The following is a 13275-nucleotide window of genomic DNA, read 5'->3' as shown; positions in this document are numbered from 1 at the left end:
GCCAGCCCAAGCCTTTATGGGGCCTTAAGCAGAATTTCATTTGGGGGCCCCTCTACCATCACCTCAGCACCAGATGCCTCATTATTCCATAGGCTACACTGTTATGTGTGTAACATACCCACAATCATTAGCATTATTTGTAATTATCTTACATCAGACAGGTGTCATTCTTGTTTTTAACCTTAAAGGAGTAGCAAACTCATAAATATGTTTTAATTAACTTCTACATACAGAGTGATGTATAAGTATGGCTCATTAATTTAACTATTTGAAAGTAACATCAGCAGGCAGGAGACTACATTTAGAGTAAACACGTTAAATAGTATAATTTCTTTCAGCTGTGCAATGGTGTGCAAAATGTTCAATATCCAAATACAAAATAGAATCAAATGACATTCACATTATCTTACAGAAAAATAAAGTTGTAATCAAAATTAAATACAATACTTAATCTCCAAAATGAACATAGAAATCCACAACATAACAGCAATGTGTGTGCATAGCAATGCACAAACATTGCACTGGGGGCTATTGCTTTAACTTTGGCCTGCAAACCATTGAGAGCTGAGCTACCTTTCCCCACCTTTTGCACCAAATTAATCTGAGGAGTTGATCTGCCCTGCTGTTTAACTCTAAGTTTTTGTTCGTAAGGAAGACTATCAAATGGCTTCACCAAAATCCAGTCCACAACATTCAAATTGTCTGCCATTATGTGCAGCTTGCTACGCGCGAGGCTAGTGTGAAGTGTATCCGCCTGTGAGTGCTTTGTGACGGTGGAGGAGCTCAGCAGCACCCGCTGCTCGGTAGAGACAGAAACTGCGATAGAAGTCAGAAAGAGTGATAGAAGTCAGTCTCCAAACACAAGCAGCTACAAAAAAAAAACAAAAACAAAAAAAAAACACCAGAAATAGAAGCTCGATTTATCGGTAGTCATTTTTAACAAAGAAAATGCCACTACGAGGATTAGGAAAGTCTCCGGTTCAGCTCAGAACAGAATGAAAATGCTCCCACGGATGTTTACACCAAAAGATCGCCGATTCGCTCATTTCGCTGTCAATCAAAAAGGGATTCAGCCTCAGACAGATCATCCAATCATCATGCAGAAGCTGAGCGTCCGGGCCAGCCGAGGCCAGCCCACTGCCCCATAGACCCCCAAACACGCCGAGCGTCCGATGGGCGGGACAATGCCCAGCATTTATCAATCAATCAACATTTATAAAGCGCTTTACAGCACCAACTGGTGTCCAAAGTGCTTAACATTAAAAACACAAATTTACAAAAATAAAACACATATAAAATTTTAAAACAACACATAAAGAACATAAAAATAACAGAACATGTCGCCTCCCCACTAAGTGTTAAAAGCCAGTTTAAATAAATAAGTCTTTAACTTAGATTTAAAAAGTGCTAGGTCAGGAATAGTACGTAACTCAAGAGGTAGCTCATTCCGCAGTCTCGGGCCAGCTACCGCGAAAGCATGATCACCCCAGCGTTTATATCTTGACCTTGGAACATCTAAGTAATGCTGGCCAGACGCCCTTAATGTCCTACTGTGGGTGCGCAAAGTTAAAGTTTCAGACAAGTAGGGAGGTGCAAGGCCATAAATAGCTTTAAAAACAAACATTAAAATTTTAAAATCAATTCTAAAACGAACTGGAAGCCAGTGAAGTGAGTACAGGACGGGCGTAATATGCTCACGTCTAAAAGTGTTTGTCAAAAGACGAGTAGCAGCATTCTGCACCAACTGGAGACATGCAAGAGACGAATGATTAATGCCTGAATAAAGTGCATTACAATAATCAAGTCTGGAGCTGATGAAAGCATGAATGGCCGTCTCAAGATCACGTCTACTGAGAAGGTGCTTTATTTTAGCCAAAAGGCGAAGTTGGAAAAAACTAGCTTTGACAACAGAATTTATCTGTTGATCGAACCTCAAACAGCTGTCAGATATCACAGAGGAAAGCCGCGTCGTTACCAGTGATAAGCTGATTCTGAACAAAAGTTGGGCGCGTTGTAGCGCATATTTAGTCAGTGACATGTACACACAACAGTATATATTTAATCACTTATTTTTTGACATTTTAGGGGAAGCTGAGCTTCCCTTGCAGTCTTAGAACAATCGCCTCTGACTTTAAGACACCTAAAGCACTTTACACTAAACGAACGGAGCATTTCGCAAATAATGACAACAAAAGTTGTAATATTGGACATGCAAACCTACCTTTGTCTTGTTGTTTTTTTCTCGTCTTCCAACTTCTTCTTTTTTCTTTTCTCCGCTCCAGAGGGATAATTTATTTTCTGAGACATGACTTACACTCGCTTCTTTCCTCACAATTAGTCATCGACCACCTGACCCAAGCGGTGCATCTCAATTTCCCCAACGGTGGCAGCAGCCAACAGGAGGCATCAATTAACCTAGTATTGGTATTTTGTCAAAATGAATTTATTTTTTTCAGGTGTAATACAATTTCGTTTAAATTATTCAATATTTTAATTTCATGTATATATTTACTTTTTTATCACAACGTCTCGGTGCTCTCGGGGTCCCCTGGTGGCGTGGAGGCCCTAAGCGACCACATAGTTGGCGTATGCCTTGGGCCGGCTCTGGCGCTGTCAGAACACTGGCGCGGCGCCGTTGTTCCATTGTCTGGGGAGAACCCTGTGTTATCATGTTTTCCGATTGTTCGCTGCGTGGAGAGTGGCAGGAAAAACCGACGACGCTTTCTCACGAGGTGCAAGAAGAATTTGAATGTTTTAAACCAAAAAAAAAAAAAAAAAAAGCCACTTGTCCGGTCGGACAATGACTTGGAGCTATTGCTTGTCCGATCACATTTTACACTTGTCCCGGACAATCGGACAAGCATTAATGTCGATGGTAGCATTTTGGTGGTTGTTTTCTGTTTTCTTCCACACGTCTGTCTTTTTTTTTTTTTTGTCCATTTTAAAGCATTGGAGATCATTGTAGATGGACAGCCTATAATTTTTTGCACCTGCGTATAAGTTTTCCCCTCTCCAATCACCTTTTTAATCAAACTACACTGTTCTTCTGAACAATGTCTTGAACGTCCCATTTTCTTCAGGCTTTCAAAGAGAAAAGCATGTTCAACAGGTGCTGGCTTCATCCTTACATAGGGGACACCTGATTCACACCTGTTTGTTCCACAAAATTGATGAACTCACTGACTGAATGCCACACTACTATTATTGTGAACACCCCCTTTTCTACTTTTTTTTAACTAATAGCCCAATTTCATAGCTTTAAGAGTGTGTGCATATCATGAATGCTTGGTCTTGTTGGATTTGTGAGAATCTACTGAATCTACTGGTACCTTGTTTCCCATGTAACAATAAGAAATATACTAAAAACCTGGATTAATCTTTTTAGTCACATAGCACTACTATTATTCTGAACACTACTGTATATCTCAACTAAATGCATAAAGTGGTATATGTGCAGAAGGTTCCCGGTTCAAACCCCACCTTTGCCACATTTCTCCATGTAATGTGGAGTTGTGTCAGGAAGGGAATCCGGCATAAAACTTGTGCCAATTCAACATGCAGATCCTCGTCTGATTTGACCTGTGGTGAGCTGTGGTGACCCTGAGTGCAAAACAAGGGAGCAGCAGAAAGGACTTCCTTTTTTAATCTGAACAAAATCCTGTTACATCTCTTTGCCAAGATACATAATAAATGTTAATAGAACTCTTCATTGTCCTGTTTCATTATCACTTATAATAGTCATAAAATAAAGTCCTAGAATGTTGGATGTATATGACCTTGTGATGTACTACTGAGAGTTACAAGGTGCTATGACCCAAGTGCTGTTTGTACTTTAGATGTTTTTCATGTGATGGAGGGCATAGAACGCCTGTTAGTATAATACAGTCTGCACACACCTGCGTTACATAGTTTAAAGTTCCTGTAATTGTTTGTTAACATAGGAAGATATGTTTTAAGAATCCAGGTTGGAATGAGAAAGACAAGCAGAGGCAGGTAGAAATCACTGACTGTGGAGAGTTTTTACTGCAGTTCTCTATTAGTTTGCTGGTGCTTAAATGGACCTAAAGAAAGACCAATTATTTTACAGTGAACTAGTTTAGTCTGACAAACGTTTGAAGCTGCTCTTCCACTTGCCTCTCCCAGCCACAGATGGAGAAGACATCCTGGCAGAACTGGAGTTTGATAAAGTGCCGTACTCTTCCCTTCGGCGCACACTGGACCAGAGGAGAGCACTGGTCATGCAACTTTTTCAGGAGCAGGGCTTCTTTCCATCAGGTTAGATACAAATAATTTCAAAATACATTTCCACTGGAAGATTCTCTGTGTCTTAAAGGTACAGTGTGGAGGATTTAGAAGAGTTTATTAGTAAATATCTGTACATTAGAGTATAATTACCTGCAACAATGAATCTATGTGATTCCAGAAGCTTAGAATGAACCATTCATATCTATGCATGGAGGAGCGAGGCTGCCATGAATCCCCATCACCAAAAAAGCAGAATTCATTCTGCAACCTCACCATTGGATGACACCAAATCCTACATACTGTAGCTTTAACTTTATGACCAACTGTTATTTAGTGTCCTGATACTGATGCAGGTACCATTATCTGAGGCCATAGTGCTGCCAGTCAGCTTTGATTGATCCCAATCTACTCCCAAGACTTTGTGTCCATTACACCTTCCAGCAGTGATAGGTGGTTTGTTTGTCCACTGTGCCTTGATAAACCTACAGTAACCATAGAGTAAATGGCGGCACAGCGGAGCCGCTGTGAATCCTTATTTTAGAGTGAAAAACACTGAAATAACACACAGTAGAAAGTTTGACAAACACAATGTCCAAAGACTTTTTGCTCTTGACAGCAGCAGCAAAGTCCAAGAGCTTTTTTATGTTAGTGAATCCTGCCAGTGCTCTGAGATCCCAAAAATCATTATCAGGAAGTTCCTAATATCTGTATCATGAATTGTTTTTTCAGATACATCACCTTTCTGAACTTCTGCTCTATTACACCCCAACCAGAGTTAATCTCTTTTGACCAACTGTTGCTGGGTGTTTCTAAAACCAGATTAAAGACTAGAGTTGACGGGGCCTTTGCAGTGGCTGCTCCCAGGCTTTGGAATAGTCTCCCCTTCAATATTAGATTGTCCCTGACCCTAGAGACTTTTAAATCCTCTTTAAAAACCTACTGTTTTTCTCTGGCATTCCCAAAATGAGCAGTTGCATTATTCCTTTATTCTTTAATCTTGTTTTTTATTGTATTGCCTGCTGCAATTTTATTGTTAACTTATTTACTTATGATTGACACTTGGTGCCCATTTTTCTTTTTTGTACAGCACTTTGGTCGACTGCTGTCATTTTAAATGTGTAGATGTAGAGGTTCTTACTTAACGTGGGTAGCCAATGAAAGCCCGAAGCTTGTTTCCAGAAGGGCCCAAGGCACGTGTATCTCACTCTTCCCCAGCACTGTTGTTGAAAGTGCCGATTGGCTGCAATCGGAAAGTGAACCCGGGTCGTTGGCATCTCAGTCCAATGTGAAAACCATTACGCCACCACCTCCCATGTGCTTTAGAAATAAAATTTGACTTCAGTTCCATCGGTTTATTGGGTTGTGATGTCATAATCCCTGTTTAACTCACTTTCTCTCCTTCTTATCCTACATCCAGCTCAGGCCACCGCAGCTTTCCAGGCACGATACTCCGATATATTTCCCACTAAGGTGTGCTTGCAGCTGAAGATCCGAGAGGTTCGGCAAAAGATCATGCAGACAGCTGCCCCATCTGATGCTTCTGGTATCAGTCTTCCCGACTCCTCCTGCTCCCTCCCTGGACCTTCAGGCTCCCAGGCAGGAGAAGGGTCTGGCAGAGGAGGCGGAGACCTACCAGACGAAGAAGTGGACCAAGGCGTGGAGGCCAGCCCGGAGGATCCACGCGATTCACAGGATTCTTCGAGATGAGGGACACTGACATTTTAGAGAGAACACTCAGTGTGTCCGTTGCGCATCTCCTCCTGGTATCCTGGTTTTTTGTTTTGTTTTGTTTTTAAGTCACTCTGTTCAGGTGTCGTCTGACCATATCTTGATTTGGTTCCATCTTTAGCAGCCAACTTAGGAGTGAGAGATTTTTGGACGTTACGTTCCATTTTTAATACATGAGACTCTCTTGTACCAAAAAGGACAAGTGTAAACCCAGTGGCACAAAGACTAGAACAATACACACACTTACCCACACACCCTGTGAGCCCATCATTTCCACACTTGAATCAGCACTCTGCATGGACCAGCTGGGAGAAAGCTGGTGAACATTGGACCGTTGTGTACAGCTGCACTTGTTTGCCTCGACGAGAGTTGTAGTTTGTGAATGGAGACACGTCTTTAAAACATTGAGGTGGTGAAAGTCAGCGACTTCAAGACATAAAGCGTATTGATCTTTGCATTTTTTAAAATTTGAGTTGCAGAATTGCTTCATTGAGGAACAACCTGTATGTTCATGTAGCTGTTACCAGTTTGTGATGTTTCTGCTGTCTCGGAGGGCTGGGCCCTCAGCAGTTGAAAACTCTTTGATTTAAGAAAGAACCTGTTGCTATGGATGTGAAAGGAGTCTTTGACTCACAGGTTCCTCTGATTTTAATTTTCAAGTGGGGACCTTCAGAGGAGATTCACCAGGAAAGACTGAAGAAGAGACTAAATGAAAGTGGATTTCTGGTGGTGCCATCATTCCTTTCTGGCCGAGTCCTTCCTTCTCCGACCCAAGCACACGCCAGTCGGTAGGAACCGAGCATTCACGTGCCTCGTTCGCTAACTGTGAAAGGAGGAGGTGTCTCAGAGTCAGCAGGCACATCCTGGCTCTTAGTTTTAGAGGTCAGGCTGACATGGCCTTAATCCTCTGTTGCCAAGCAGTTTTAATAACTTTTTATATTTGATTTGTATTTAACATTATTATTGACTTTGTTGTATTGTTCCTATGCCTGTTATGACTTATAGCATTGTAGTGAACTCTGGTTTTTATTTTTTCTTCTCATTGCTGGCAGATATTAACAATATTTCTGCCAACCTGATTTCTTGTGCTAGGTTTTTTTTTCCTTTAATAATTTTGGAGGCAGGTGAGAGATGCTGCGTTGACACCTCCATGGTTCCTCCATTGTAGTCTTCCCTTGACTGGCCTCACTTCAGCAAGGACCTGCGGTGCAGTCACTTTTCTTGTTCACGTCTACAAAGATGATGAACCAAACATGGACCTTAATGTTCTTTCAATAGTAATAAGCCGTATCTTTTTAGACAACCCTGTATACCTGTAGTTTGATTCAGTATCACTATCCTCGCATCTTTCCTTCTGTCCTTGCTCCCTTTGTCACTTTATTTCTCTCTCTCCAGACCTCTTTTTCAGCAGGCGGAGAAAAAAACCTGGGAGAACTAAGGCGAAGGTAAATGAATGGTTGTTGGAGGAAATAATACTGGTCGTGTTTGTGCAAAGACTTGGTTGTTTTGTAAATACTGTAGAGTCATTAGACTCATTATATTACGGAAAAATCTCACTGAACCAAAATGGACTTTTAAGATACCTATTACCTAAGGTAAAACATGAAATGGAAAAAAATATATGGCTATTAATGTTATGTTAAACTCCTTGTTTTGCTGTTTCAGTATGCAAGAGAGGACTTTATATGAATAAATTAAGTTTGTATCTGTACCTTTCAGTATGCAAGTAAAAATAAGTGTTCAATTAAAGTGATTTTTATCACTGGCCATGTGAAAAATGTTTTATATGCACATTAAGTGGTTTAAGAACAGTATCCAGAAATGATGCTTCATTTACAATTAACACCCAAATATAATATGTTTGGCCAAACTGTTCAAGATGAATCAATATCTTAACCTGTTGGTGTTGAATTTATATCAGCTTTTCACGAGGATAAGAATTACTGCTGTTGAGTGTTTTTAATGAAAAGTGTTTGTAAATGAATAAACGTGAGGCAAGATTAGGGAATACTAGACTAAAAGCAAATGAGCAGAACACCGCACTCTTAAAGTGCAAAACTCCATCAAATTCTTACCTTGGAAAAAAATTTCAAGGTGCTTTTCATAAGCTAAAATATAAATCAACAGGGCGTTCCAATGTTAAAAAGAATCGAATATCCGCTAAATCCACAATATGGATCAGATGCGGGTCAAGCTTAGTCTATTCGTTGAGAGTGACAGTTTACACCTCATTGTCACAAATGAGTGATTGAGACACTTTTGATTGAGATACAGTTGTATGTAAAGGTTTGGGCACCCCTGATGATTTCCATGATTTTCCGTTATAAATCATTGGTTGTTTGGATCAGCAGTTTCAGTTAAATATATCATATAGCAGACAAACAGTGATATTTGAGAAGTAAAATGAAGTGTACAATAATTATTTAAACAATTTGGCAGGTGCATAAATTTGGGCACCCCAACAGAAAAAATACATCAATATTTAGTAGCTCCTCCTTTTGCAGAAATAACAGCCTCTAAACACTTCCTATAGCTTTCTGTGAAAGTCTGGATTCTGGTTGAAGGTATTTTGGACCATTCTTATTTACAAAACATCTCCAGTCAGATTTGTTGGTTTCCGAGCATGGACAGCCCGTTTAAAATCACACCACAGATTTTCAATAATATTCAGGTCTGGAGACTGAGATGGCCATTCCAGAACTTTGTACTTGTTCCTCTGCATGAATGTCTTAGTAGATTTTGAGCAGTGTTTAGGGTCGTCTTGTTGAAAGATCCAGCCCCGCGTAACTTCAACTCTGCTGATATTGACTGGAGTCCATGTGACCCTCAACTTTAACAAGATTCCCAGTACCTGCACTGGCCGCACAACCCCACAGCATGATGGAACCACCTCCAAATTTTACTGTAGGTAGCAAGTGTTTTTCTTAGAATGCTGTGTTCTTTATCAGCCATGCATACCGCCCCATGTTATGTCCAAATAACTCAATTTTAGTTTCATCAGTCCACAGCAGCTTATTCCAAAATGAAGCTGGCTTGTCTAAATGTGCTTTAGCATACCTCAAGTGACTGTTTGAGGGTGATTCTTTAACTACGGGCACTATTGGCCTTGTAAATGTAATTTCCACCACACCATTGCCTTACAATATAAAGCGCCTTGGGGCAACTGTTTGTTGTGATTTGGCGCTATATACATGTGCTCTGATGTCACTGTTTATCTCCATAGAAACTACCCAAACAATCTTTCATACAAACTGTTTAAAGGGACATTACATTGTTGTGGTGGAAATTACGGCAATAGTGTGGGACAGCTACATTTTGTTTAAAAAGATCACAACAGTTGTATGACATTGAATACCCCAATTATGTTTTATTTTACTGATATTTTATTCAGAGATATTTTAAAACATTAGAAAAAACGTCTTTTTTACCATTCATTTTTATCATTGAAGATCAAAAGTCTGGGTGTGGGACAAGCACAAAACAGCAATATTTGCATATAATGATGCTGAAAAAAGGTGAAAAAGTCATCATAGACTACTAGAACAAATTTCTTAACACACTTTCATTGTAAAGATAACTATAAAAGTGTGAAATTTCCCCTTTTTTCTGTTTTTCATACAATATGATAAAAGGACATAATAAGTGCCCGTAGTCTAAGAATCACCCTTGAGCGTGTATGCAGAAAAGGCATTACAGCATCTCCTTGTGCAAAGTGTGCTGTATAGTTGAATGATGCACAGAGACACTATCTGCAGCAAGATCATGTTGTAGGTCTTTGGAGCAGGTCTGTGGGCTGGCTGGCTGACTGTTTTAACCATCCCTTTTTTTAGTATTTGATATGAAGCATCAGTAACAAATTCATTATTATATATGAAAAATTGTGGGCTCCAGGCTGTTAACAAACTAACAAACCAGGACGTTAACATCCTCCAACTTTGTTGGTGAAGGTAATAATAGATGGGAAGTTGGAAACATAAGGTGAGCCGTTGTAGCTTATCACAGCTCTCACATGACTGGTAAAGTCTGGGACCATGTGGTGGTGCTGCATATTGCTGTACCCACCACACCATGGACCTGCCTTGGGTCCTAGGTGGCAGTCACTCAGACAGCAGGTTCATCCTAACCCCTCAAAAACTATCTGCCGGAGCCAGGTTAAATGCATGTCTCCTTTGCCTTCTCCAGCCGTTGGGGTAACTGTGCTGGAACATGCACTGAGAAACACACCACATAGACAAAATATCATAAACCGATACTCTGTAACAATGCAAGTGATCCTTCCACTCTGAGCCTCCTAAGTAACCGCTTAATTGACTTGAAGTCAGCCAATGGTACTCAAAGATTTTCCAGAGAAATGGTACCAAACATCCAGTCATCACCTTCGTTCACTGGTTAGTGGCAACGTCTCATGTACAGTAAGACAGGAACCATCAAGACCCTAAAGCTGTGGACTGTCATTCTCCTGTAAAGCTCGCCAACCACCTCTGTCCTCAAAGGCTGAGGGCCCACAAACATGGACATCTACAAGTTCAATTCACCGTATACAGATACGCATCTGATGGCCGAGTCCAGGAAGTGAAAGCTTGGTTCTTAATGCCTTAGGGTTATGGTACATTACATTGGAGTAAACATTTGGTGCAATTATGCTCCTGGCATATTACCTTCAGATAAGTGGTTACTGTAAATGCCAAAAACACGACGTCTCTGGTACCACAGAACATTCCTTTATTCTGCCATTACGTTCAACACACACACACACAGCCGTGCTGCTCCAGAGAGAGAGAGAAAAAAAAAAAAAAATCTCACTGCCTCTCACGATAACACGTTTCCAAGTGTAGGAAGTTAACAATCTCACTCTCTTTTAAGCGGCAATTAACAGTTAATCAAAAGGTTCCCTTGGCTGATGGAACACACAGCCATTATAAGAAGAAAAAAAAAATAAAACAAACAGGTGTGCTCAAATAACAAAAACAGCACCCAGATAAGGAATTGTTTATTAGTGCAAGCAACATTAATAGTGCAAACAGCATCTCAGTATCCACATGCCCTCATTCAGCTCTTAAGCAAAGACTTGCAGTGCAAATAGCATCACAGTATCCATGGGTGATTCTTTAACTACGGGCACTATTGTCCTTGTAAATGTAATTTCCACCACACCATTGCCTTACAATATAAAGCGCCTTGGGGCAACTGTTTGTTGTGATTTGGCGCTATATACATGTGCTCTGATGTCACTGTTTATCTCCATAGAAACTACCCAAACAATCTTTCATACAAACTGTTTAAAGGGACATTACAGTGTTGTGGAAATTACGGCAATAGTGTGGGACAACTACATTTTGTTTAAAAAGATCACAACAGTTGTATGACATTGAATACCCCAATTATGTTTTGATTATTTTACGATATTTTATTCAGAGATATTTTAAAACATTGGAAAAAACGTCTTTTTTACCATTCATTTTTATCATTGAGGAACAAAAGTCTGGGTGTGGGACAAGCACAAAACGGCAATATTTGCATATAATGATGCTGAAAAAAGGTGAAAAAGTCATAATAGACTACTAGAACAAATTTCTTAACACACTTTCATTGTAAAGATAACTATAAAAGTGTGAAATTTCCCCTTTTCTGTTTTTCATACAATATGATCAAAGGACATAAGTGCCCGTAGTCTAAGAATCACCCCCATACGCCCTCATCCAGCATCTTAAAAAGCATAATAGAGGAAGCACCTTTTTTTTAGTCAAATAATCGGTGAGTTGTGACTTGGCTTCTGACCAGAAAACCTCTGATTTTGTTTGCTTGTATGGGCTCTTTCTGTCTCATTTAGCAGTGCACCTCTGTACAGCCCGTGCTGCTTGTAAATGAACTGGTTGTAAGTTGTCAATTGTGCTCATGCACCTCCAGCCACAGTCACAATATCCATGCCCATGTAAGAAAAACGGTCATGTTCTTCACGGCCCACATGAAAAGCAGACTTAAGTACTAGGATTACTTTAGAACTGAAGTGCTCTGATCCTGCCCAGAGAAAATCATCCACATGGCATGCTAGTACTCCTGTTACCTTAGCATGCTCGTTCTGCCAATAAAACTGCTGGATCAACTTTTGACATTTTACCACCAGTGCCCAGCATGAGTTCTTTGACCTTATTGTACCAGTAGAGGGAGGCATCTGCAAGTCCATAGGCACATTTCTTCAGTTTCCACAAAACATTGCCCACACCTGCTTCAGGTGGCGGGGCAAATGTAGACATCTCTTGTGAGTTCCATACCTTGAAAAAAGTTAGCTTTAACATCAATAGAATGAACTTTCCATTTGTTTTGACAGATCACAGCTAACAGCAGCCTAAGCGACAGCTAACAGCAGCCTGAGCGACTCATGCACATGTGGGAGAATCTTTCTGTAACTCATGGATACTGAGTTCTTCAAAACCTCTCGCCACAAGGCGGGCCTTTGGAACAATACCTTTAGAGGTTTCTTTCAAAGTACAAACCCATCTGGTTGAAACACATTTTTGACCTTTTTTGCTAACCTCTTCATAGACGTTATTTTTCCAGTTTTCAATCTCTTGCTGTTTAGCAGCATCAAAAGAGATGTCTTTTGTAATGAGGGCATCAGCATTTGTGTTATCACATGCAGTGTGAAGATTATCAACCTGTGACATGTCCAACGCTTGTTTTTGTCCTTCACTGCCATCAAGTTCAAGATGCTCCATGTTGTACCAGTTTTTGTATTGCCCCTTGGCTTTTCCTGCTCTGCCTAAAACTCTGGCAGTGTGCTGAGTACCATCATCTGTGTTTGTAAATGTGACGATCTGGCCTGTTCTTAGTTTGACATTACTAAAACCATTAGTATTAGTTACACTACTCTCTGTGTCACTGTGTGCCTCATCTTTCTGTTTTCAGTGACTCGTTCTTCTCCATTAAGACTCATCATCCGAACTCTCTGTTACATCAGTATGAACAATGTTTTCATTTTCTGGAAGACTGGGCAGTATTGGCTTATCCTCATCCTGTCCATTCACTTTATTGAGCCTGGACTGATGTACTCTGACCAGAATCCCACGTCTTCTAAACACAACAGCGCCGTCCTGACCAATAACTACACCTGGACCCTTCCGCTCTGTAGTGTCTGCTCGCTTGTAGTACACTCTGTCTCCTGTCTCATACTTTTCATCTGTAGGTCTGAGCTGCATACGCAATGCTCTTCTTATCCTTTCTGAGCATTCCACCGCTGTGAAAGCCCTCCTCGAAGCATGTAAAGCTGCTAGATGTTGCCCTACTTTAGTACTCATAGAAGTT

The 13275-nt window shown here is 40.5% G+C and overlaps 1 protein-coding gene across 2 annotated transcripts in view; it reads left to right on the top strand.

The window, feature by feature from the left end:
- The window catches only part of cicb (capicua transcriptional repressor b), a 134992-nt gene extending 127254 nt beyond the window's left edge, over window positions 1-7738 (top strand). For both annotated transcript variants that reach the window (XM_034174421.1, XM_034174422.1), the window contains 2 exons: window positions 4144-4275; window positions 5663-7738. In XM_034174421.1, the coding sequence (XP_034030312.1) occupies window positions 4144-4275; window positions 5663-5952 (422 nt within the window). In that variant the 3' untranslated portion in view covers window positions 5953-7738. The remainder of the gene's footprint in view (window positions 1-4143; window positions 4276-5662) is intronic.
- The last annotated feature ends 5537 nt before the right edge of the window (window positions 7739-13275 follow it).

The sequence above is a fragment of the Thalassophryne amazonica genome, chromosome 7 (genome assembly GCF_902500255.1).
Source record: "Thalassophryne amazonica chromosome 7, fThaAma1.1, whole genome shotgun sequence".
NCBI classification, from domain to species: domain Eukaryota; kingdom Metazoa; phylum Chordata; class Actinopteri; order Batrachoidiformes; family Batrachoididae; genus Thalassophryne; species Thalassophryne amazonica.
This window is presented reverse-complemented; position numbering and strand designations above follow the sequence as displayed.